This window comes from Pocillopora damicornis, chromosome 5 (assembly GCF_964200805.1).
Source record: "Pocillopora damicornis chromosome 5, jaPocDami1.2, whole genome shotgun sequence".
In the NCBI taxonomy this organism is placed as follows: Eukaryota; Metazoa; Cnidaria; class Anthozoa; order Scleractinia; family Pocilloporidae; genus Pocillopora; species Pocillopora damicornis.
In genome coordinates this window covers 1,628,071-1,655,199 of record NC_142674.1, presented here as the reverse complement: position 1 = coordinate 1,655,199, position 27,129 = coordinate 1,628,071, and the positions used below count along the sequence as shown (strand labels likewise).

Genomic DNA, 27,129 nt, shown 5'->3' with positions numbered 1-27,129 from the left:
TATCTTACGCAGGGGGAGTACTACATCTTTGGCAACACTGGTTTTCTGCTTATGCTGCCTTTACCAGCCCATCAATTTCCAGCGACAAAAATTATTGTTACTTGGTGTTCTACTTCAGACGGGTTGACCGCGACTCCAAGTCATTAGCATCGCTATCCATTTTTCTTATAGAAGACATTAGTAATAATTCGACCTTGCTCTTTTCCATGAGCGATTACGTGACTCACTGGAAAAAGATAGTGATTGAGCTACCCTACACTGACGCCAGTTACTCGATTGTGATATTGGGATATGAAGAGGCGTGGGCCAATATTCAAATCGATGACCTGGCCTTCGTCAGTTGTGATTCATGTAAGTTGTGTTATATTTCAAATTGACAAATACATTACAGGTGAACTGCACATTAGCAAATGAAATCCTCAGTGTTTCATGAAAAACATAGTGATCAAAGAAATGACACCATAACAGCTAAATAATTGCCTCCTTAAGTCTTATTCGTCAACAAGAAAGTGTTGGGGAACTTTTTAATTGGTGAACGTTGATATGCATGTCACCATGGGCGAGGTTTTAAAAACACCCCAGCTTTTGACAAAAATGGTTCTTTGGTCAGCCAGGTATCCAGCTAGGGTCGTGTATGCTAGGTGTTCGAGAAATTGGGGACACTTATCTTCCCTCAGGTGAGGAATTGTTTTCCATAGGTGATGTTGACATTATGTGCTTAACTTGTATGTAAAAGAGGGTCATTCGTTGATGTCTCTCTTATAAAGTTAGTCGACATTTCCAATTCTTGAACAAAAAAATTTCATCTAGTCTTGGAGAAGATAGATGTGACCAGGAAATTAAATACTGAAAGTAGGATAACCTTCTTTGAAGTTTGTTTGCCTTGAGTTGTACGAAAAAAAAGAGATAAATTTCATTTTCTTAACAGCTGCTACTGCTGTACACCAGGTAACCGGAAGTGTTTTTAGTGGTAACAAGAAACAAGGTATACATTACACGATGACTCAAAGTGAAAGACATATTTTCAAAGTAGAACGTTGTCAGGTAACAAACAATGGTCTAAATCCAGTCCTTAGAGGAAGCCTACCAGGAGCGATTCACCTCAATGCTTCTGAGCAAGTATTTGAAATAATCAATAACTACATTGCTGGAAATAACAATGGAGGTATTTATTCCAAAGTACTCAATGAATTGTCCACGACAAGACCACCGGTCAGCCATATCCATGCAAACACCATAGAGTACAACAAAGGAGGCATATTACACGTAGAGGGAGTTTCTGGGCCCTATATGAATGTTAACGTGAGCAATAACTATTTTTCTCGAAACTTGGCACGAGATTTGAATGGCAAAGCCGATAGCGTTTGTGTCATAACAAAGTTATGGGCGATTGTTCAAGGAAATTTCTTTTATTGCAACGTCGGTCATTACGTTTTGCTGTATGATAATTCTCAAACAAGTACTGTCGGTCTTCGATTTGTAAATAATACATTGTACAAGAACGGTGCAAGGGGGCTCGATGTTAACTACGGAGCGACTATTCTGTGCAATGGAACAGCAGAAATTCATGGAAACGTTTTGCAGAATCCTGACAACCGTTATCAATTCAGTACCACAATGAGAGGGAGTCAAATCACAGTAAACGCGACTTTAAATTGGTGGGGAGAGAATGTACCAAATCTGATTTCTTCTCTGATCATGGATAGGACAACGGATTATCGACTGTCCATAACAATTGTGTTCCGGCCGTTCGTCAACCTACCACCTCAAAGAGCTATATCAGGTCAATATTTTTGGGACTTTCTAGGTCCAAGTCTATCTTTCATGTTGTTTTAATGTCTCACGTTTCTACCTTAGAATGAACATCTTTTTATCAAAATACTGCTCAGTTACTTAAAACATCAATTCTCTCTCAAAATGTTTTAAACTGTGAACTCTTTTCTCAAGTTAATCGAAATTAACCGTATTTTGTTTAGTGCTTTTTGTTTTTGTTTTTCATCAATTTATCATACAGCTTATCAATTTTCAGCTCATCAGTTTTTTATCTCATCAATTTTCTTCTTAGTATCTTGCCCGCCTGAATGGATTAAAGACGATGAGATGTGTTACATGTACAAAGGAGGCTCCTTCACTTTCACTGATGCCGAGAAATATTGTGGGGTAAGCGCGGTTGATACTGACACTCTATTTATGTCTTTTTTTCTTGTATTTTGGCTGTGGTTTTTTTTTTTTTATTATTTATTTCTCTTTAATCCACTCTACTTTTCTCTATCTTGTTTCCATTTGCGGGAGACTAAACGAAATTAATTTTGAGGTTAAAAGGAATACACTAAGGGGCAAGGAAATTAAGCTTGGGGGCAACTTCACCGTGCGCGATATGGGGGGCTGCTTCGCTTCCTCTCCTAGTCCCTCGGTTTCGCCTTCCTCGAACTGTATTTTGTTCCTTTATTAGAAAAGTGCTATATGCTCGCTCAGCGTGCTATTATACTTTCATTTGTAGAGTTATGGCGGAAATCTCGTCACCATGCTCTCAAACGAAGACAAACGACTCATAAAGCATCTTCGACAGAAAGAATCCTTGGTTCATTCAGGCGTGTTGCCTTCCCTGTGGACCATAAACAGGCGCTTTTTGAGAGAGGTGAGGACACATCAAGCTCGATATTTAGTTTCTGTCCCACAGGTATTTTTCAAGTAATTTGATTGCCCAATAATGTCACGGGCACCAAATAACGCTCATAGCCTCGAATCAACCCGTGTCGACTCTTGTTTACACGATGAACATTGTTTATAGATGACCAAAGAACATCATCCTTGTGAAATGGGATAAAAAACCCGCACAAGGTCTTAGGCATGCATTGTTGTCGTTGCGAGGTCTTCGTATTAACACTTTTTGAAACAAGAATTGTAATACTTTTAAACTGTTATTTCCGCAAATCAAACTCTCTGTGGTTTTGTTTTGGTGTCAAAACATCTTCCTGTTCAAAGCATAAAACCTATTCGCCATTTTGGCTCCTTCGAAAAGGCACTTCGTAATTTCTCATGCAACAAAATATTTTTTACGCTGAAATTTTCTTACCATAAGTGTAGGGTAATTTTTCTCCGACGATAGAGAAACAAAATAATTTACTTCCTCAACTGTTAAGGTTCACTTAAGGCACAATGATGAGACCTTCCACCATTTTTGTGTATCCATCTATTTGTCTCATTTACTCATTTTGTGTGCCTATGTTCTTTTTTTCTTGAATTTTTTTCACGACAAAAAAATTAAATAATAATTATGATGTACAAGAGGGAATAGCAGTGAACATTCGAGACACTTATCTTATCATTTTTCTTTACTGCAGTCCCACAGCGGATATGATCAGAAAAATAAAGTATGTCCTGTTGTGGCTGCCACCGGAAATATTTCACAAGTTCATTGTGATGAATTTCTTCCTTTTGTCTGCGTGAGGAGGCCAGGTAAATCACACTCAATATCATAATTAAAATGAGTAAATGAATTCTTTCGTTGTATGAAATGATCATGCTAGACGAATATCGATACGAAATCATTGGACCACATCACCTGACAAAAAGAAGTAGTAAGGTTGTCTAAATGCAACAATCCCCAATTGATAGCTTGACTGTTCATCTGCGTGTACTGGTGACTCTAAATCGAAAGACAAAACCATCAAACTTTCATCATCATTTATGTAACAACTTTATTGGGTACGTCTACGGATAGACGGACGCCAAATGGGTTAGTGCAGCGGGACATGGAGTCCCATACGGGGCACTACCCCTCTTAAATCCACCCAACCCAACCCAGGGGAGGACATCCATCACACAGTAATCTCGTGCGTGGGAAATTAACGTCTCCTACCCCAAACCCTGCAGGAGACGGGACCTCCGGCTTAACGTCTTATCCGAGAAGACGAAGCAAGGTGAGTGAAGCGGCTTGCTTAAGGCCACAACGTAGTGCCGCGGCCAGGACTCGAACCCGGGCCGTCCGACCCAGAGTCCAGCGCTCAGACCACTGGACCACTCACGCCTCACCCCTCACCCATCATAGCTGCGATGAGCAACAGTGGTATTATTATCATTACCATTGAGGCGCACTCTGTCGATAATTTTGCCTCCTTTAACGCGCTATATTATCATTGCAATTGTTACTATCATAACAAGATAAGCACTTCTGTGCATAGCACCACGCCCCACAGAAGCATGTTTGATATGCAGAGTCTATAACGTGTATTTCCTAATGTAGATTAAGTATTGAATTACTGTAAAAACCGAGGGGAAGGGAGGATTTCCATTCATTGGATAAACTTCTTTTTGGCTTCATAGTTATCCACTGCCCGAACAGCTGTTTCCATAATGGGGACTGTATAGGGGCTACGTGTTTCTGTTATCCCGGATGGACTGGAGAAGACTGTTCCAAGTTTCACTGCCATGACTTGCATAACTGTTCTGGTAAAGGTGAATGCATGGGTCCCAATGTCTGCAAATGCTACCCCGGATATTTAGTAAGTGGCATTTCTATTCAATTCCATGATAGCTCATTACTGTGTTGACTGTAGCAAGTTTGATACCTAGCTAACAGGGCCACTTTTAAAAAACTGGAATCAGCCTTGGCTGGATAGAAACTAGATTTGTGTGGCTGGTTCTGTGTGTGGGTGATTTAGTGCGCTGTCAGAAAATGATCAAGAGTGTTAATCTATATCTCTTAGAAATCAGATCTCAAGCGTCTTTATGATTTATGTAATGTTCATCTTCACCTTCTAAAACTCACATGAAAACTTATCTTAAAGCGCGTTTTGATGTTCTGCGGAAAACCTTCTCCCGTCTTACACAATTTGAAATTGGATACCATCATTTTGAAACAACTTTTTCAGGCGGTCGCTTACGTGTGATCATAAGACGAATTTAAAAAAAGCTGATGCTTTCGTAAAAATCTCTTCTTTCACTGCTCCTACTTTATTAAGACAGATCACCAACAGATGGAAGAAGGAGAAGTGAGATCGTGCTATAACGTCACATTAATGTGCATGATCTAGGAAGCCAGCATTTTTGGTTGAGCTTTCAGCACATTTGAACACAATTTTGGAAACGCTAGGTTAATTTTTGGAAATTTAGTCGCCACTTAGGATTCTAAAAATGTCTTTAGCATCTTAATCTGATCAAAAGGACACCAGTAACTGTGCTTTCATTAATTTTCAACTATTGTGTTCGAGACCCATTGGTTCTTTCTCTGATCGCATGGGAACAGTAGTAATTATCTTTTCCAACGCAGCCTAATGCAGGAAAGTTTATGGATGTTTCTGCAGGGTCTTGGCTGCACTTACTCCTTCTGTGGAAAGTACGAAAGTTGTGCTGATTGCGTGACAGATCCATTTTGTGGATGGTGTGACAGTTCACGCTCCTGCCTCGGAGGTTTTGCCGCGGGGCCTCCAGGAATAAGTTGTCCCGCTTGGTTTTACTACCACTGTTATACCGTAGGAGACGAACGTTGTTCACGAGATATAATGGTAGGTGAAGAGGATAAAAATAATTCATGGTGTGAACACATCAACACTATGCTGCACTCAGTTCGATATAAGTAATAAATGCAAGAGAGACGGTAAGGGGCGGTACTAGTGTGTGTTGCTTATTAGCTGGTTTGATATTTATTTCCGGATTATCTTTTGCTTATTTCTTTGGTTTTTGTTTTATGCTGCGCTGTTTTACTCTTTTAATTATTACTATCTTAAATCTAGCGGCCCCTGACTATCAGAGCACTCTCCGCTTCAAACACAAAGCAAACAAACAGTGGTTTTACCTGGATTGCACATCGGTTTATGCTCATAACTCTCTGTGTTTTTTTGGGTTTTCCTACCAGTTTACCGATATCCATTTGTACTGCTACGCGCAGAAGGACACCGTGAAATTGCTTTGCCCAAGAAAACCGAAAAAAAAATATATGCGCTGCCAATGCACCATAGTCTCTGCGCACGATGATTGATAGAATAGCTCAAAATACTACTTTACTCAATGTTCCATGCTCACCTTCACACGATAAGTGTTTTCACATATTTTCTTAAACAGAGAGTGAATTGTAGAGGAAGGTACTGCAACTTCAAAGATGGAGGAGCAACCATTGAATCCTGTCAAAAATGCAGCGATCTCGAAAGATGTCATAAAATCACAGTAAGATTTTTATCTTTATTTTCTGTTCCATATCGTTGCTTATTAAATTTAGTGACAGTTTAAGGTAGTCTTCACGAGCAAAAACTGAGTTGAAAGTAATGGTACATATATCTAGGTGTAAATAGCAACTAACAATAGGTTGTAGCAAACTCTGTTGGTAGAACTAGTTAATCTAACTTGTAGTATCATTGCCAGTAAGTGAGAGAATTAAGTATGAAACACTTTGTTTGGAATAAAATAATAATATATGACCTATGGGAGTATATTTGGTTAGAAATCTCCACAGCTCTACCTCAAACTAATTGCCAACTGCACCTCGCCGTCCACGCCCCTCCTTTCCTTAACCCAAGGTCTGGATCCACCACCGCGAAGGTAGTATTAACATGTTACCTATTAAACCTCATAACAGGACGACAACCAGTGCAGGTCGTGGAATGAGACTAAGTGTCCAGGCGGGAAAATTAAAGTGAATTATACAGATCCTCAAAGGAGAGAGAATGTGGAGTTTGCTAAAAACGTGAAGTTTGTGGAGCCTAACGAGACTCTCGTTTACGCGTGTCCAGTGATTTTGCCAAATCAAGAGAGGGTGTCGCTAGTTTTAGTTGCACCAAAAGTCCTGAAAGTTCAAAAGGGTGACATACTGTGTAGTTCTCAAGCAGGAGGTATTATGCATAAGATTATCAAAGAAATCAGCGATGGTGAGTGTAATGACTATAAATGTCTGTCACAACCTTTACAAAGTCCTCGATCATTTAAATACTTGAGAAGGTGTGGTTTTTAAAAAAGCTCTGCGTTAATAATTCTTTAAAGGGGCATGAGCGAAATTAGTCGTCAGTACTGTAATGGCTGACATAGGCTTGCTACTAAGTGTCACTGGAAAAGTTTTCCCTATTATTTTCCAAGAACTATACTCCATGTAAATACCAAATGTAAGATAAGCCATCTGGTTACCGTTATGAATTGTTTGAGATCTTACTGGACTGCATCTTGTTTTAAGTGCAATCAATAGCGAAGGCATCTCTAAAACATACCTATAATAGCGTTCAATGTTCAAATTTATTATTGTCTCGAAAGGTCCTTTTCAACTGATGTTGAGCGCCCCAGCAGGGTTAGAAGAGGTTATCAAGTATGCGGACTTTAAAGACGAAGTCACTGCAGTGCAAGTAGACGACGACTCGACGTTTGAGGATGAGCCTAATCAAGATGACCTGCGGGACGTTATTACAGGCAGCATTACGTTAGATGAGGGTCGGGTAATTGCGCTTTCAAATGGTAGGTAAACATTTTTGTATCAACCACCTTAACACTTCGTAAATGACTGAAGATCATTTAGTTATATCTACGATTTAATGCGTTGTATAACTCCTCATAAGTGCATGAAAGACAAACAAGGGAGCAAACAAGCACAGATACGATAAACAGACACACAGACCATCAGGACCTGCAAGATATTTCTGGTTCGAAAAGTCATACTAAACTCACAAAAATTCAAACAGATTTGTTAATCATCATTTTTAGGGATATACAAGTGCCTTGGTCACACATATGACACTGGAAACATCATTGTCCACTCGTTTTACCTGGTAATAGAAAAGAACAATACCATCCCAAAGAAAGGTGACATAGTTGTGTCCAATACCAGTGATGGTTTCATCGAGACTGTTGTTAAAGTTCATAGAACGAACAACACCGATTACTTGGAAACGAAATTTCAGAGATGTGAAGCAAACTCTCATTGGAAAGGCACAAGGTATTGATGTTAATGATGAGGCCTTGTTTTAATATCAGGCGGGTCCAAGTTGAGACGATGGCATATTTGCACCAGTATAATTGGGGTGTGAGACATTTGACAGGGAAAAATATCACCTTTCCCCAAACGCAACGATTTCCCGTAAACTTCATTTAGAAAGCTGTTCACTAATGGCCATATTGGCATTGTTATTCAGGAGTGACATTTTTGCTTTGGTGAAAAGTGCACACATCTATACTTATTAAGTAAACACGTATTTTATTATCTGTTCATAGACTTTTTAGATAGATGAATGACTTGACGGGGTTGGCTAGCCTTGGCATGATTACTGGTGACTCAGTAATTTACTTATCGGACAACAAAAAGATTTGAGCAACAAAAGTCCCAAATGATTGACCGAAGGCAATCCAGCTGGCTACTAGGAAGCATGACCGAAAAGCCGAACTTGTTCCAAACCACTTCTGCCCACCACATTTTCTTTTTAAAGTATTGTCAATAGAACTAAAATCTATCTACAATTATTGTGCATGAATTTCGATCGAGCCGTTGACTAAGCTGTTAAAGTGTAAGGGATTCTACCCTGAAATCCAGGGCCTTGGATGCCAGGCTCGACTACTCCTTACGTTTTCGTTTGAGTTAATATACTTTTACTTGCTCCCAGACTACAGGAAAGTGAGAAAAGGCTTTCTGGGTCAGTGTCCTGTAGCGGAGGGGATAACAACGAAGGCCTTGTTCTGTCAAAACCAGAGGATGGAGGTCGGCAGTTTTTTGTCAATGACTCAATTATTGGAAGACCTAGTAAAGCCTTCATTGCAAAGGTAATGTTCGTTTAAGGTCCGAGTTAGATTAAAAAATTAAAGCACGAGCATCTTAAGTAAGAAAAATGGAGGGATCACTGAATACTCACCAAGAGATAGCGTGGTCGGTTGCAAAGAGTGCTTCTATTTATGCTTCCATAAAATTTATGATCCGAGATTTTTTGGGTGTGTTCATACCAGCTTGAATTCGAGCTAGATGAAGCTGTATTTGTTGACTTGTGTCTTTTGTTTTATTGTTGTCATTTTTTTATCAGCTGGTTTTGCATATGGTTATTATCTGAGCTAACTCCATCATATCATATCATCTCACACCTCAGGTTGTAGAAGTCTACTCCAGCGGAAATTTTCTTCTGGTGGAAGTAATTTCTGCCAAATTGGACGGAAATGGAACCATTACTACAGCTGTAGATATAAACATACTGAAAAGTCACAACAGACGAAGCAGGCGGTCGACAAGATATGATTTCGAATTAGCAAGTTTTAAACCCGACGGAATACATCACAAGGTACAGCTTCTTTTTAATAGTTCTGCAAAAGTATTGTAAATAAACCGAGAATTAGGTAAATGCTATGTTAAGTTTGCTCTCTGATATCTATCCAAATCTTCTCAGTTTCTCCCCAGAATTATGTCCTTTAAAATTTTCATTTTCCTCAGTTGCTGTCAACGGAAAGCGCCAAGCTACAAGTCTCTTTGGATATGTTTTTCGAACTGACTATGTTTCTTGAGATAGAACCGAAGTGGTTAGGCGGAATAGAGGATGCGGCTGTTGGTCTGGAGTTAAAGGGAGAATTAGATTTCTCTCTGACATTTAATGTTGATGGGGAGTTGAGGTAAGCAATTTTAATTTAACCTCAAGATTTCTCGAAATTATTCTTTCGGCAAAAGAAAAAAATAATGGAAAATGAAATCTGAGCAACTGACGTTGTTATGGTGGACAGCTTTTTCGTTCTTTTCTGCGATAAGGCCAACATTTTCCTTTTAAATCGATTCTTGTCTGATTTTGCGGTCCAGTACGATCAGCTTACGAGCAAAGGACGACTTAGTTGATAGGGATTAATTAATCATCTTTTTTATGTTTGTCTACAGATATAACAAACGCCTAAACATCATGAAAGGAAAACAGCTCGGTCGTTCAATTTACATTCCCGTTGGGCCAATTAAAATCCCTGCCGGTATCTTCTTGGAAATATCAGGAGATGCATCTGCTGGATTATCTGTAAGTTGGCGATGCGATTCACCAACGTTTCAGTTCAACCACTGACCTTGAAAATGTCACAGCTCTCTCATTTAAGATCTATTATTTGAAATGATTGTACGCTGTCATGAAACACTTCAATGAGTTAACACAAGCACTTGTATTTCCTCTATTACCAACTCAGTCTGTGATCCAGACAGCAAACCACTCAGTCAGTCAGCTATTCAGTTTTACAATTTGTTGGTTGGTTAGTGCGAAATCAGCGATGGGACGTAATGATTGCATGCTACCTGTATTAGTTGTCTCGGCGAGATCAAGGACGACCAAAACACGAACCTGGCCCAGAAGACAACAAAGATTCAATAAGTACAGTACTGTGGCCAAGAAGCTCGCAGCGGCAATTTATGCTTTAGAGTAGTCAAGGAAAATATCGTCTGTATACAAAGAGGTTTAATTAGCTCACTGTCTTTTAACCTAGGGAAAAATTTCTCGTTCATTATCAGTCAATGGAGGGGTATCTCTTGGAGGTGAATGCCGTTGGAGCCGTGATAGTTGCTACAAAACTGCTGATACTGTAAGTGAAGAAAAAATACACAGTAATTTTTCATTTATTGATCATTCAAGCATTAGATATACTTTATAAACCTCTTGCTGATAGACTGGTCTCTACCTGTTGACAAAATGGCTGCTTGTACCTCTTGCTCCGTGTCAAGGATTGCAACACTGCTACTTTTTCACAAAGTTGTTCCAAAGTTATGTGATATCTGAGCTTTTCCGCGATTAGCACCGTCATACTTCCGTGGGATTTTATTTTACCATGACTTCAATCAAGTCAAAACTTATTTGGATGATGTCTTTAAATATTCGTCTTCTTAAGCCTCTTCTTTTTAATTATCCTAATGCTAAGAAGATGGAGGCCTACCGTTTTCGCTTTGCATTTAGGATAGAAAGGGTCTTTTTCTTTCGGAGTGGAAGCATCAAATCAAAGCGAAAATCGAACGCCTCGTCACTGTAACTCCGTAAGTGAGCGCCAACAAGCCTGAGCAACGACGACTAGATCTTTGAAATTCTTCGTTCTTTATTTGACCTCGTTCTCCTCCTCAACATCAGCTACTCGTTCTCTCTCCCTCTTCCCCTCTTCTTACATTTTTTTCCTTTTTTTCTCGAATTGAGATCACATTTTATCCATTTTTGACATATTACTAATATAGGTTACTCTTCGCAAAGACTGGAGTAGCCCAGATCCGCAATTGGAAGCTGGAGCATTCGTCAGGATTACAGTGACACCCAAAATCTCAGTGAAACTGCCAGCGTCTCCAAAATCGCAATCAAAGGCAATCAAGTCATCCTTTTTTAGTTTTTTCGACGATTTAGGTGAGATCAATCAAACAATTCTTTCATGCGGCCTACTTCAATCCAATTTTGACCAAAGTCCCTGATTTATTAGTTAAGGTAAAGTTTACATCAGGTAAGGTGCAGATAGGAGACATTTGCATTCGAATTTTTGCTTTGCATATTGGACGCAAAACGCTCTCGCCCCACATCAACTCATTGAGTTGAAATTGCTCCTAATACAGGCGCCAATGTGACTAAATTTTTCACTTTGGCGACCAAATCCTGAAAATTAGTCGCGAAATTGGCGACTAGAATGTTTCATCATAGCTTTACCAAGAGATAAAGTGAATTAAAAAGATTTGCAAAGATAAATCCGCGGCAAACTTCCTCGTTAAATTTGTTTCCAAAACGCAGCACATGCATCTCGATCGATAACTAGACGCCATCTTGGATTTAGGTGAGCTTGAAAGTTGCATATCATCCATCCTAGTGTCCAATTTGTAGCAGGTTAAAGATCTTTTCCCTAACTTAATTTTGGAGGGTCTATTTGAAAGCCGACAGCGTTAAAAAAGGTTCTGTTTGTGTTTGAAAATGGCGACTAATTTTTTTTATATTGCTTACCACTTTGAAGAATTTAAGAGCCAAGTGGCTATCAGAAAAAAAATTAATTTCACGCCCTGCTTGATCAAAATTTTTCTTAAGAACCATCGGCTTTCAAACCTTCTTTAGACAAATCACAAGGCGAACTAAAGCAAAATCGATGCAATCTCGGAATACCTTATTTGGACATTGCTATATTTCCAATACTATAGTTACCTCGAGCATAAGTTCTAGTCTTATAATAGGGTTTAATCATAAACTATTCCTCAAATGTTCTTGGTGCATTTGCAGCTTCATTTTTCACTAATCATTCTGAACAGTTGCAATCGGATAGTGCAATCGGACAGTTGGCTGTAACTGCACACCTGTAATGGGACATTTAAAGCAGTCAATCATACAAGGTCCACTCAGCTTAATCCACCAATCACAACATTAATCGCAATAACCACTTATCCAAAGACAAAATGCAGGGGAATTTCCAAAATGGAGGAACACTAGAGACGTCTCCACTGGAGATATTTGTTCTAGGTGTATGTGTTTTTTTTCGGAAATTGAAATGGTTATGGTCTATTGATAACAGGACTTTTTGTCGTCCAATTCTGTCTGTAATACTCGTGATTAACAAATAGGACTCCCGCTTTGCGGTTGTCCGATTTTGTCAATCACTTGGTCCTATTACCTTTATTAATTAAGATAATTTTGTTTCAGTTGAAGCTGGTTTTGAGTATGTGGACCTTTCCATGGCGGTATTTGTGAGCGTACCACTAGAAGCTGGTCTGGACATACGGCTTCCTACGTCTCAATGCAGTGGGAACAAACCTGCTGAATTAGAAAGCTTCTACGGAATTTCTGATGTACATCTCGGTGTCTCAGTTGGATTTCTTAAAAAACATTTGACGCTTGATCTTTCTTTGGGATATTCTAAGAGTAAACGCTATCGGTAAAAAAACTTAACATATTATACAAACAACTTGACTCCTGACGTATATAATAGTGACACAAAGAAGTAATTATTATTCACTCGCTTTTGCTAATGAAACCAACTGCCTAAAATGCACGAGCAAAAGGAGGCTATAAATGAGAAAAATGATATCCCTACCCCTGCAAATGTAATACAAATGCTAATGAATAAAGTACGATCTTCTCTAGACTGGTGGTAAAAGAAACAATTGTTCTAAAGAGAAGATCATTGTCCTTGTTCTTTTCGCATAAAGAAATACATAAAAAAAAGGTTTGGAAAACAGAAACAACAATAATGATAACGTGCAGTAAGAAAATTCTGTGATACTTCCTAGTTTTAAGAAAGAAACTTAGACGCCTTTCTCTCTTTATAGGCAAGAGAGCGCATGAACATAAATGGGTAGATAAGTGAGTAGATAAGAAAACGGACCATATAAAGATAATTGAATGGCGGACATGACTTCCGTTTTTATTAAACTATTTAATCAATATTTTACTGTTCTTTCCTAGGGATTGTATATGTCCAGTTAAAAGTGAGAGAGTAAGTTATTATAACTATAACTTATATGAATTAATGTCATCTTTTAGTAGTTAACCTTTCAATTCTATTCCATCTGACTTTTTTTCCTTTGTGGTAAGCGTCCTTCATCTACAGCGTTATTTTATTAGTTTTAAATATAATTTTCATCTTTTTTGTAACAGTTATGTGTGGGACCTCCACCAACGCAACCTCCACCACCTGTGGATGGCAATCCAACACCTGGTCCTCCTCCGAAAAATAAGAAAGGAAATAAACCACCTCCAAGTGGGTAAGAATGTTGATTATTCTTTTACTTCATGTGATTCAGCCTGTGCGATGCCTGGTGCTTCAAGCGTGTAGATAACTTTCCGTTACCAGAGACTGCTGTTTGCTAGGTCTTAAAATGATTTTTAGTCTCATAAAGAAAAAATGTGCTGAAACGGTCATGTCACTTCAAAAGAGATTCGTTGAAGCTTTGCGCAAGGTAGAATTAGTTCGAAGAATATTGCAACAACAATACAACTGACTGATTGACTAGCTGGCAGACTAAATAACTAAGCCACCAGTTGAATGACTTACTGACCGACTGACCGAATGGCCGACGGATGAATTCATGGATTCATTATTCATTTACTTTCTCGGAAACAGTAAGACCGGAAAATTTCCATGTGGAAAAGGACCTATCTGTTCTGGCGAACGAACGGGCTCTGACTGCGATCAGCCACATAGAGGGCTTCTTCAGAGTATGTAACAGTAAATGGACCTGCAAATTGTGAACCTAATTGCAGTAACGTCATTATAGAAAAAGCAAAAAGAAACAAAGAAAAAGCCGAATTCAAATCAATTGGCATATAGCGTAATCATATGTCATCGGCATTAAAATTTGATTATTGACAATAATTACTCAGCAGGGCCCAGTTGTCTCGAAAGCAGATTAGCGCTGACCCAGGCTTAAATTTCAATCCAGGTTACTTTATTTCTTTGTTCAAAAGCCTTTCAAGGGAATTTTTCCCTATTCTTTTTTGAACATCCAATGATGAAATTGCAAGCAAAATGATTTGAACTAATTTTCCTTTTGAAGAATGGCTGCCTTGCGTTTTGTCAATGTTTTCGAGGAGGTGATAAGCGCGATGAAAGAAAATTAAATTGCGAAGAGCACAAAACATGCTACTGAGTTTGGCGGAGGAGTTTTTTAAAAGAAGAATATAGATCTCATTTTTTTGGAATCACTTGAAATTTCTATGACAACTACATCTGAAATTTTCAAGAAGTCGGAAGACCTTCTAGGTTGAAATTTTGAGAAAATTGTTGAGCTGACGTGCAAACAGCTACAGGGTATTTCTGTATGCTAGCTAATTCCTATTCGGCTTTTTTATTTTCTGTTTTTGCTTTTTCTTTGTAATCTTATTGCAAATAGATTTGTGTTAAATAAGTTTGAATTCATGAAGCTGACATTGTGTCTAATATTGCTATTACTAATATGAAGATAATCGGTAGTGGTGAAGATAATCATGAAATCAGGAGCCGCATTTGTTGTATCTCTATAAATCAATGTTCAATTTAATAATTCCACGAGTAAACGACCTTGGTACCAGTTTGTTTTATCTGCATACAAACACTTCTTTCAATTGTTTAAAATATGATAAGCGCGGATATTTTGCGAGGTGCTAATTTTTTTGTAAACCCACAAGAGCGGGGAAAAACAGGAGCAAAGCATTTCTTTAAACTTTGTTTTTTTTTTAACTGTCCAACAAGGGATTTCTTATTCCATTCTTACCTCATTTTCAGAAATTTCGTCTAAAAAATACTTCCTACGGCCGTTCTGAGCGTCTTATCGATTGCATAAAGAGTGCGCTAAAAACAAAACAACAAAAGCGAAACTACTTAAGTGTTCCTTCAGATCAATGTAACAACAAAATCTGGTTCACCTATAGGTTCCTTTCCTAAAAAGTTAAGCCTAAAGGCCAAAAAAAGCAAATTTTCGATATTCAGCGAGGCCATTTTGTTGCTCCACTTTCCGTCCGTATTTTTACTCTGTTCTTCAGTGTAATACTGTGGTACATTTTGCGTGTTCCTTTTCCCTAATCATGACAACGCGGCGAAGTACTTAATAACAAACGTATTTGTGTATATTTTAGTACTCTCGAAATATATCACTGCAATGAACTTTCTTTGGACAAAGTCATGATAATTCGCTTTACAGACTGTTCAGGTAACGGAGATCCTATCATAGCCCCAAAGTGTGAAGCGGAGTGTAACTGTTCAGGAGGATGGGAGGGAGAATTTTGTGAGCGCTTATTTGCAAATGGTGGAGGTGACCCACATCTGAAAACATTAGATGGTAAGTAGACAAAAAAACAGATTCTACATTCACTTATTTACGAGCGAGAGATAAAGGGAAATGTAAAAACCCTAAAAGAGGTCCAACAATTTGCTCATCAAACTACTCAGTTAAACGATAGATTTCAACAACCCTTTGTGTTTTCGTTTGTAAATGAGAGCTTTATTTCAGGGTTTGTGTAATGTTTATGACCGACGTTTTGATTTTTGCCTTCTTCGCCAGGTGTGAATTTTGACTTTTTTGGAATTGGAGAGTTCTGGGGTTGCAAGAGTGTTAAAAACGATTTTGGTCTTCAATTTCGTTTTTATTATTACGAGCGAGCTTCGCTTATTGGTGGAATTGCACTCAAAGCTGGGAGAAGTGTTGTTACGATTATGACGATCAAGACTGAAAGAGTTCAAGACTTGCCCATTACAAGGTTTGGTTTATGCTTCTTAATCAGTAAACAAAGTATTTCTATGATGGAGGCTGTAGCCAGGGTGACTGGGATCTTCAAGTTACTTATTCGTTCAAGTAAAACCTATTGCAATGTTGACTCACTAGTAGAGAGATGTAATTCACCTTGGTTGAACGAGTGTCATTCAAGAACTTGTTGTGACTGACCTTGATTTCTCGACAGAATCGATGGAGTGGAAATGAATGCCACCAGTAATTTGTCAGAACCTATTGAAATAAGTAATGGCACAGTGTTATTGGATCATCAAAGACGTTTTTCTTTTGAGGCTGAGGAGAACAGCGTCGTTCTAATTTCACTTCAGTATGATGCAGGCAAGTCCTTAAAAGATATTTTAAGTATTTTCCTTTTTGCCCCAGCCATGCATAAGATCGGTAGGTAGGATATTAATGAGCTGGACTTTTATCCAGAAATAAACAATGCTTTTAGTTCCTCAAATTGCCCCAAATAAATCTCTCTCTCAGGTGTAACAGTAACCATCGACGTCCGTCATAGTCGAGTTATGAAAAGACAGTATTTGAATATTCTCTACTCGCCAACTGCTGCTTATAAAGGTCACACTGAAGGACTGTGTGGCTTCATGGATAACAATGCCACTAACGATTTCATGGGAACCGACGGAACTCTTTACGATGAAGCCGTTCAATTTGCTGAATCATGTAAGCAAAGCCTATCACATAGTTTGATCTAGGTGTTACCCCAATAATTTTAATCAAAACATTTATTGGTATTGAAAAAATCCTTAAAATACAACAAAATTTTACATACGTATTAGTAACCTCGTCTTTTAGGTCTGTGCAGTGGGTCACGGACTGGAGGGGAAAAACAAGTATCTTTAATTAACAGTACGCAATGAATAAACACGTTGTTAGTAGGATTTTCTTATCTCCACTGTGCATTTGGTAGGTTAGAGAAGAGTTGCTTGTCAAGTGGGACAGCAGCGGTCCGTTTGAGTGCTGAAAGCAAAACGAGTCATTTTGAAATCGTTTCTTCAGTCGTTGGAAAATGCAAGCACATACTTAAAAAAAGGGATTAAAGTCCAATATTCCATTCAAAGTTAGAACAGGTTTTTGACAAAGAAAGGGAGATTTAAGCAATCAAGAGCAGTGTGCAGACATGGAAATAATCCATCTAGACGGGCCTAGTAACTGAGCGAATTTGTAGAATGATGCAGATGGACACCAAACTTTTTAGAGATTTAAAGATAAGCCAAAAGAGGATGTTTTAAGTAACAATAGGTGATTTATCCGATACAATCTTCCTCCGGTTTTTTAAATACGATAAATGGGGTAGTCTGTGGCCGGCAAAATGAAGACAATAACCTGAAAAACACTTTATTTCCAGCATGATAAGCAATGTACATATTGTCGAACTGTATCAATCTATATGCCGATGAAACTGTTTCTTTCAATTAAAAGGGAGGATCACAGATTGTCACGATGGCTCAGGCACGAAGGACTCTTGGTCATGGAACTCATCAAACTTTTATCACGATGACATAATGGACCTAACGTACACAGATCCCACATACATACCTATGTATTCACTGGACGGAATTTCGCGGTCTCTACTGCAGGTTAATAAACTCGTGTGTATAAATCAAAGCCATAACTTAGATCTGTTATGTGATTGGTCATTTAGCAACACCATCTGAGCAATAATAGGACTATGTTGCTGCATTGCTTTTATTTGGACAGTGTGATTGGCTAGTCTATACCTTATGCATGTGTTATTGGACAGAACGCTTCAATTCCTCATTTTTCACTCGTGTGATCACGGACCAAATTGGATTCCGCGCGGTTCATCTGCCATTATTCAAAAAGGGGAAACTCGACTGCAACAAAAATAAAAAAAAAATAAACCCTGCTTCTTTGAACAACCCTGTGGCATACAATCTGATCGCTGTTATGAAGAACGCACATAAAAATGCAAAGCAAAACAAAAAGCAGAAATTAGAAACAAAACCATCACGTCTGGCCACGATTAAAAAAAAATGTAGCGAGTCTCCTTTAGCTTGGTGTCCTTTTCTTTACCTTAATTTGAGATGAGCATCCAGGCGCTTGTTTAAAGACTCAAGATGATTGAGATAAACTTCTTAATTTGAGATAGGATTTATTATGACTCTTTTTTGTTATTCATCTTCAACGTAGATTGCAACAAGCATGTGCCAATCTTTAAACATTTCTGATAACGATTTACAAAGCTGCATATTCGATGTCGCTATTACCAACGACACGACATTTACTGATCAGGAAACTTTTAAACGAGGTAAGCTTTATTAACGAGTGCTTTGTAAAGATGATTTCATAAGTTTAAGAACCAAGTTCGTTTTTCTATAGAGAGTAAAGGACATTTGGTGTTTCAATTTATATCAAAATGTTACTCCTTACCATCCAAAAATACAAATATTAGATGAAAATTACCTCGAGGATATTGTCATTGATAAAAAGTTGTATTAAACATAACAACCTGAAAGTTTAAGAGTACGCAATAGGAAATTTTCAAAGTAACAGTATAAAAGGGCTGGAGCGCTAACTTGCTGGCCTCAACATGCTTACGAGATCTGATTCTTTAAAGCTAATATTTCAAATGGCTTTTAATAATTCATTCAAGAAATTGGATTTCTCTGTTTTAGGCTGTCCAGACCAATGCTCAGGTAAAGGGAGATGTATCAATGGAACATGTAAATGTATCGAAGGTTGGACTGGGAAGAGTTGTGACAAAGGTATTGGTTATTTTCAGCTTGAATCCTAACAACAGGTGTTAGATAGACAAAGCGGACGCCTGGAACTCTCTGCTAGAATTCTTTAGTAAATTTTACTTCACTGTATTCTGTATAAGACATACTATTATACCCAATATAAAGGCTCGCTTAACTTTGTTGTGCGTGTGTGTTTTCTGCTTCGTTTTTGTGTTGTTGAGAATTTTTCTGTTTTCGGAGCTTCTCAGCTAGTTCAATTTTCATTCTGAATTTTAACATAGCACAATTGGGTTTTTCAATGTTGCCATCTGGCATCTTCACAAAAAAACCGTACCTCTTCGACCCTAATGTTGTCATCGTAATTTTCTTTTCCTCAGGCTCTTGTCTGAACTGTTCAACCATCCATGGCGAGTGTGTTAAAGGATTTTGTGTCTGTGACCTGGGCTGGGAAGGACGAAGCTGTGAACTGGAAGGTTATGCCGTTCATGGTCATCTTCTAAATAAAATAGAGTATATTCATTTTGTTCGAAGATTTCCTTATATTGACACTAGGGAACTCTTTTAAGCTGCTAAATGGATGTTCTCAAAGACATTATGAATGAGCTTGTTTGAGATTGTTTGAGCAGGCTGGATTTTCTCTTTTCCTCAGGAAAAGTTGATCTAATTTTGCAACTGGCATCGAGTTTGAAACGATTGAAAAAGAAAGAAGGGCGCTTGCTTCTAGAGGTCGAGATCTGATTTCATTTGCCGAAAGTAGTGCCCTTTGTGATGATTTTTCAACGACGCGCCTTTATACCACACCAAAATACTAACGTTTATAAATTATTGTGATCTACAGCCACTTGCTTGGGAGTTAACAACTGCACTAGCCCTGAACACGGCAGTTGTAAAACGACAGATGTTTGCCAGTGTAATCCCGGCTATATAGGTCAGTTACATGGATCTTCTTGTGGCTGTTTGTTGTTGATGTTATTATAAACGCAAGCTAAATTACTTTAAAAAAAAAAAAAAGATCAATGGTAACCAGTGATATTGTAAGTTCTCGGTCAGCGGAGATCAACGAATGAGAAGGCGTGAAAAATCGATGGGGGTCTGCGGAGGAGTGTTTCATTTCAGTTGTTGTAATCGTGAAAACCAAAAAGACTGAAGATGGATCGGTGGCAGCTTGCACCTTGGCCCGTGGTTGGTGGAGAGCGAAGGCGAACTATTAGTCACAGTGGACGAGCGGAGGGGATAATTAGGGCGTAATTTATTTTAGAGATTATAGTGTAGCAAGTTAAAAAGTAGACAGGTGATGGCTTTTTTTATAATCAGCCATACCAAGAAAAGATGAGATTGATCACTTATTCAATCAATGCACTTTTGCTTTTAATTGTTCTCAGCAGAAATCTTAATCTAAAGTTCGTACTTTACATAGCTGCCTTGTGCTTATAAAAATACTATCAGCCCGTTATATCGCCCGAAACAATTTTTGTTCTTAAAACAGGTGCATTTTTCGTATTTCCAGGTACTAACTGCAGTATTGTTCCTACTTGTTACGATGTATCAAACTGTTCTGGCAATGGAATCTGTGTGGATTTCGATGTATGCAAATGTAATACGGGATGGACTGGAAACAATTGTGCTCGATACTCTTGCGAACGATTGAATTATTGTTCTGGTGAGTTATCTCGGGAAATCATATTCATAGTCTACGAAGAGATGTATTCTCGACTATCCTTCCTTCCCTCATTGCTTCTTTTTGTTTGTCCTTTATAACGTTCTCCTGGTCCTATGCTAGTATTAATGTTTTATTGTCCTTTCTCTCCCCCTTGCTGTTGATAAGAACACGGTAGCTGCGTGGCATTTGACAACTGCACCTGTGATTATGGCTGGACCGGAGTAAGCTGCGCCCTTCCTGACTGTGAAGCTGTCAATCAATGTTCAAATAAAGGAGAGTGCATTTCCAGCGACAAGTGTCGCTGCCTTCCGGGGTTTATTGGAGCGGATTGCGGTCAGATGGCGGACTGTAGTCATCTTGCAAACTGCAGTGGCCAAGGCGTTTGCGTTTCCACCGAAATGCTGAATGTGTCTTGCAGTTGCTATCTAGGTTTTACTGGAGAGAACTGCAGTCAGCCAACTTGCACAACCGTGAATAATTGTTCTGCCCATGGTGCGTGCGTGGAAGCCGAGTTCTGTAAATGTGACTTTGGATACATTGGAACTGACTGCAGTAACTTTTCTTGTGAGGCTGTCAACTATTGCTCCGGCAAGTGCATTGATTTAAAATTGTTTTGTGAATAATCTTTTCCTAAGTCGCAACTCTTGTGGACACATCATACTAGCGAGGAGAACATTATTATTGTTAACAAAAAATGACATATCATTTCCCTTCCAGTGTCTGAGAAAAATGGTTACAGAGAGTTTCAATGTCTTTGGGTGGTCGAAATTGTGGGGTACTTTCATGTAGAGGTGCTATACTCACAACGACCCGAGCTCACAATCCTGTCTCTACGATAAAGATCTTGACGTTCTCCCCGACAACTTTCATTCCCGAATTATTTGTAGCTGTAGCTTCTATAACAAAGCGATACGGTAAGACAAGGCTGACAAACGATGTTCTTTTTTTTTTCGCTGCAGGAAATGGAAAATGTGTTGGTTACGACCTCTGCCTTTGCAATTCCTCCTGGTCGGGTCGCGCATGCAGTGTTCCTGATTGCAGTGCTGTAAAAAATTGTTCTGGCCAAGGAGATTGTATACTACCCAACGTTTGTTCTTGTTATCCAGCTTTTGATGGCGAATACTGCGACCAGAAGGCAAAACCAAACATCAATCCTCCAAGATTTAACCAAACATTTTATAACGCGGCCATTATGGAAAATTCTCCTGTAGGAACAGTGATTTTACAAGTAAAAGCCAACGATACAGATTTAGGAAGAAACGGTCAGATATTTTATGCCATACTTGGCGATGATAACGTAGAAAGTATTCTTACCGTTGGTGGACAATCTGGAAAAGTTTACAACGCAAAGACGCTGGATTTTGAGACAATCGAGATGAAATCATTCAACGTGACCATGGTTGCTGCAGATGATGGATATCCACAGAAATCTGGAATCGCCACCGTACAGATAACAATAGTGGATGAAAATGACAATTGTCCAACCTTCATCGAGCCACCAGGAGATCTAAAACTAGAATTCCTTACACTCATTCCCGGAGATACCGTAACCAAAGTTTCTGCAATTGACTTGGATAGTGGAGTAAACAGCGACATAACTTATAGCCTATCCAAAAATGACGCGTTCTCTATTGATAACAAAACTGGTGTGGTTACTGTGGTGTCCGACTTGACAGAGAAAGTTCATCGTCTCATTGTTAGTGCAAGTGACAACGGGGACGTTTCTTGCATAACAGACATCAGTTTGACAGTTGAAATCGGCGTCTCCCCAACAACAAAGCCCCGCACTACACCTACCACTCCCTTCACGAACAGGAAACCTGAAACCTCCAGTACATCTACCATTCCTGAGACCACGGCGTTCACAGGTCAGTTTGTTTCCATTTGTAGATGACGACAACATTATCAAAGCGCTTTCATTGTCTGAATAGTTACATGACAACCTCAAACCAAAGAAAATAATTGATCAAAGTGGTTACAAGGGTGATGAACTAATATGGAGCGAAGATGAACAAACGACAATATTCATCCAATTAAAAACGAAAACCTTGAAAAATTTACGTTAAACTTTTCGTAATGCACGAACCACAATTTAATCTCTTTAACAATCAGAAATAATTATTTTACATTTCAAGATGCACAAAACACGATTTGACCTCATTAACAAACAGAATTAACTATTTTACATTTATCACTGAAATTAAAGATGGGGTCAACTCGCTTACCGATTCGATTTTGCAATTGAATTAGTACTGGAGAAACCTTCAAAAGATCATGGAGAGATTGAAAAGAGTTAACGTAAACGTTATGTACATTTAAAGTGCAAACAAGTTACCAATTGTTATAACAAATTCAGAAAGTGTTTAACTATTTTAACATCATTTGTATTACAAAAAGGTAGTAACAACTCATTAATGAATAAAATAAACCGTGGTATGGAAACCCGCACCTCGCATGCTTGACGTAAACAGATCCGAATCCTTCATCAAGCGGTTAAGTAAAAAGAATGAAGTAGCCGGAATTCATTCATTTCTTTGTCGTTCGAGTCCAAGTTTGAAAAATATTCGTTATTCTTTCTTTTTGGACGAAGGAGCGACCACTTCGCATGTGCCAACAGAGGCAGGCGCGGATCCCCAGGAAGGTCCAAATTATGCAATAATTGGTGGGTCTGCAGCTGGAGGAGTGCTGCTTCTTTTGATTGCAGTAGTGGTGATCAGAAAATGTCTTTGCAGAGGCGGCACATCTTCAGAAACTACGGGGAGATGGAATGCTGGTATGGATTTTGAGATGTCTTGGAGGAAGTGAGAACATGTTATATCTGATGACAGATTTCAAAATGAAAGTTTGCATTAGAGAGAAAAAACCTGAGACAACTTCTTGAGTTACCTGTGGTCTCAGTCCTTTACTCGTATACACAGTAGTAAAGAGAAGCTTTTTTTATACAAGCTCACTTATGGAGTTAATAGAATTAGTATCAATATCAGTCAGTGACAAACAAAACATAAGCGTTGCAACGTTAGTGGTATCAAGAGATTACAACTCTCACTTAAACCTAGTATATCGCTGTTATATAGTGATTATCAGTAGTAACGGAAGTAGCAGTGGTAATACCGGTAACAGTAGAAGTGATATGACTTTCATATATTCTTAACCGCCAGTAGAAGTGATTGTAGCGATGTAAGAAGCAGTATGCTGTAGGAGTGGTGTTAACAGGGGCAGTAGCAGAAGGCCATCAACTAACCTAACTATACATCTATATCTCAGTTAGAGATGGTTACTGGTGACATATCTCTAGTTTTCCATATATCATAGGTGAATAATTTTAGGAACGAAGAGTAGACATATTAAGTTTAATTTTCTATCTGATTTTGAATGTGAGACAAATTTGAATAAAAGCATAGTTGGTTGCTAATTTCGTTGTACAGTAGTCGTTCAAAGTAAAACAAAGTACAGGCAACTTACTTCCAGGGGTCTCCTGCCTTCCCATTAAGGGGTAAAGGCCTGTGTGTAAAGATGACTGTTGGGTGTCAGTTGGAGCTCAAGGGCGTACCAAGGGCGTAGCAAGGGCGTAGCAAGGGCGTAGCAAGGGCGTAGCAAGGGCGTAGCAAGGGTGTCCTGGGTAGCCGGTGACTCCCTCCTTGCACTCCCTACTCCCTACACTGCTAGCACTGAAAATCTTACCCACTGATACCATCGCAAGGTTTAGCACAAGAGATACGAAGAGAACAATAGAAATAACACAATATTAAAGTACATCAGATCATAGTTTAATTCATTCATGTTTCACCTTAATTCTTAATATAAAGACCCCAAAAAACAGGGTATAATTGGCAACTAGACACAAAAGTTACAACATTGCCATAATGACAGAAAACCTCACGATCATAAGATATCTTTTCACATAATCATAACATAATTGGTCCAAGGTGTACTTAAGCATGTCTGTTTGAAAAATGTTCTGCTATTTTTTATGACAAAACCATGCAATGTGCATATTGTTTATGATATCTACATCATAACTTAGGTTGATTAAAAGGAGGAAATCTAGGGAAACTCTGCGTGTGTTTGAGGGGGACGATGTTCTCAAAACTTGCAAAGCGATCAACGCGCATGCTTGTCTTTAGTATCTTCAAGCAGCTAGCGCACATCCTATTCATTTGTCGCGCCAAATATGGCTACAGACCACACGACCCTTCTCAGATAACTCAAAACAGCGTATATCGAACTTTTTATTGCAAAATAATTAACCATTGCGTGACGATTACACACCAGTTATACGTTTTCACAAAAAAACACAGTTAACTTGACAAAATACGCGACAAAAGCACGCGACCCTTCTCAGATAACTTAAAAAAGCACATGTGGAACTTTTAATTGCAAAAAAATTAACTACTGCGTGACGTTTACACACTAGATATATATCTTCAGTAAAAAAATCACAGTCAATTGGCGAAATACGGGACAACAGCACGCACACATGATGCCTACTTCCAGTTTCACAGGCGTGATGGGTTAACTGTCCCATTACACTGTCTAATTACAAACGTAGCACGCACACTGTCCTATTACTGCTCCAATCGGGCTGGTGATAACCAATCGCGTTCAAGAACTTTGTTATAGTTTTGATTAACAATTGTAATTGAACTGAGACGTCAAAGTACAACTACTATTATTACAGTTGGACCTGAAATCATACCTATAAAAGGGTTAAAGCTTTGACTCCAGAGATCTGATTCTTAATTCTCCCCTAGAATTTGGTGTTAGATCAAGATAACAACTTCCACCTGATACGTTTGAGTATTCTCATACTTGTTTGCTGGATATTGTATTGATACCATCGGTAGACTAATTAGATGTTGATCATTCCTAGGAGTTAAAGGGTTTAAGATATGCCTAAGATACCATTTACAACTACCAATCTGCAACATATCTGCAAAGTTTAAAATCAGACTTTCAAAATAACGAAAAATGTTTTTTCCATATTACCTGAAATGTTGTTGATTTCAGATCTAGATGCATCGTTGTACTATAAACAAGATTCTTTTGTACAACATACTATAAAAATGGCACAGATAGACCAAACGTAGCCTTGTGACCCACAAAAAAATTGGCAGTGAGATATGAAGTGAATGCTTTTACATTTCCACGCTGAAAAAAGATCACCATTAACATTGTGAAAAGTTTCACAATCTCTGCGAGAAGGACTGCCATTGAAGTAAAGTACAGTTTGTTTGATCATGTCCTGGAGTGGCGAAGCAGAGAGAAGTAGCAAGTAGCTTGGAGTGTTAAGATGACAAAGATGAGGACCAGAAACAGCATGGATGAAGTAAATGACATAGTATCTGAAACACAAACATAACTAAACAGTTTTATTCACTCAAGCGCAATTCATGAAACTGGGAAAACTTGTACTCAAGGAATACTGTATATGGTGCTCCAAAAAATTTTAACTCTTTCACTTCCAGAACTTATCTACATGTAATTTCTCCTCACAATTCCAATATGTTCATTTTAGCAGGTTATAAAAACATACCATAAGCCTGTTGGTGAGTAGGTGTTATCTTGATATAAGACCAAAATCCCATCAAGTTCATAAGGAAATGTGGTAGCAATAGAGGGGAGAAGTACTCAAAGGATCATGGGAGTTAAAGGGTTCACCCTTCAAATCCCAAGTTCCGCTGACTTTTTATTCTCCTCTCTGGAAGCTATATATTTCCGTGAAAATTAGTGTTAGATCAAAATAACAAATTCTTCCAAAAAGTTTGAGGATTGTCATTACCTGTTTACTGGATAATTTATGGATATTATAGGGAGAAGTTACTTGTTAATCACTTCTGGGAGTTCAAGGGTTCAAGCCAATCAGCTGAGAGAAAATTAAGCAGTCTACAACAATGGTGATCAATTTCCGGGTTTGAGGTTTTTCTTTTGTGTTCTGACTTGAATGTGATTGGTTACAACGTGACTTACATGTAGCTGTCAGAAACAGATCAATTAATAATATTTGAAGGTTTTCTGAGTCTCACATTGAAAGCTACTCATAATATATTACAATTCCTTGGTTTTATTGGCTTACAAGAATCTACATCTAAGCTAGTTGAACTTAAATAATATGGACAGTTTTAAAAAAATCAATTAGAGCTTTTTATAATCATTATTTGCTCTTTTTGAGTCCTCTTAATTTCTTCTTTTTTTGTCATTCATGACCATCTTTAGTAGTTTCTACATTTTTTATTTGTGCAAGCTGGATATGAGACAATTTAGACAACTAAAATCCATTGCTTGTACATGGAATAATTTTCATAATTACTTACATTTCGTTTAGGTTTAAATGCAATCATGAATTGTAATCGTGGGTGAAAACAGGAAGTCCCCACTCAATCCTTGCTGGTGACCACACACAAAGGTAACCAATATGATCTGATTTCTTTTTTCGACGGATTTTGGTTTGAGAAAAAAGCTATGTTAGTGTTGAAATAGCTACAAGTGTTCACAGTTTGTAAAACAGGAAAAATCAGGCCTAAAGTTTTCAAGTTCATCAAATACAAAACCATCATTATGGTTATATCAAAGTCTCCATAAAATCTCTAATGAGTTTTAAGCCACAGGACTGACCATTTGGCACTCGTCAT

At 38.4% G+C, this 27,129-nt stretch overlaps 1 protein-coding gene across 1 annotated transcript in view; it reads left to right on the top strand.

The window, feature by feature from the left end:
* LOC149044682 (uncharacterized) overlaps positions 1-23,912 on the top strand; it is a 41,942-nt gene extending 18,030 nt beyond the window's left edge. The window contains exons 8-41 of the mRNA XM_089207790.1: positions 13-351; positions 929-1,783; positions 2,066-2,160; positions 2,501-2,638; positions 3,345-3,459; positions 4,327-4,505; positions 5,307-5,507; positions 6,064-6,165; positions 6,575-6,863; positions 7,240-7,437; positions 7,684-7,915; positions 8,577-8,733; positions 9,051-9,239; positions 9,389-9,564; positions 9,821-9,950; positions 10,408-10,503; positions 11,141-11,303; positions 12,573-12,804; positions 13,335-13,365; positions 13,527-13,633; positions 13,993-14,087; positions 15,548-15,685; positions 15,908-16,103; positions 16,305-16,453; positions 16,604-16,798; positions 17,558-17,715; positions 18,290-18,407; positions 18,775-18,864; positions 19,218-19,313; positions 19,679-19,768; positions 20,348-20,500; positions 20,666-21,088; positions 21,460-22,368; positions 23,091-23,912. Coding sequence (XP_089063916.1) covers positions 13-351; positions 929-1,783; positions 2,066-2,160; positions 2,501-2,638; positions 3,345-3,459; positions 4,327-4,505; positions 5,307-5,507; positions 6,064-6,165; positions 6,575-6,863; positions 7,240-7,437; positions 7,684-7,915; positions 8,577-8,733; positions 9,051-9,239; positions 9,389-9,564; positions 9,821-9,950; positions 10,408-10,503; positions 11,141-11,303; positions 12,573-12,804; positions 13,335-13,365; positions 13,527-13,633; positions 13,993-14,087; positions 15,548-15,685; positions 15,908-16,103; positions 16,305-16,453; positions 16,604-16,798; positions 17,558-17,715; positions 18,290-18,407; positions 18,775-18,864; positions 19,218-19,313; positions 19,679-19,768; positions 20,348-20,500; positions 20,666-21,088; positions 21,460-22,368; positions 23,091-23,305 — 7,049 coding nt within the window. The 3' untranslated portion in view covers positions 23,306-23,912. The remainder of the gene's footprint in view (positions 1-12; positions 352-928; positions 1,784-2,065; positions 2,161-2,500; positions 2,639-3,344; positions 3,460-4,326; positions 4,506-5,306; positions 5,508-6,063; positions 6,166-6,574; positions 6,864-7,239; positions 7,438-7,683; positions 7,916-8,576; positions 8,734-9,050; positions 9,240-9,388; positions 9,565-9,820; positions 9,951-10,407; positions 10,504-11,140; positions 11,304-12,572; positions 12,805-13,334; positions 13,366-13,526; positions 13,634-13,992; positions 14,088-15,547; positions 15,686-15,907; positions 16,104-16,304; positions 16,454-16,603; positions 16,799-17,557; positions 17,716-18,289; positions 18,408-18,774; positions 18,865-19,217; positions 19,314-19,678; positions 19,769-20,347; positions 20,501-20,665; positions 21,089-21,459; positions 22,369-23,090) is intronic.
* The last annotated feature ends 3,217 nt before the right edge of the window (positions 23,913-27,129 follow it).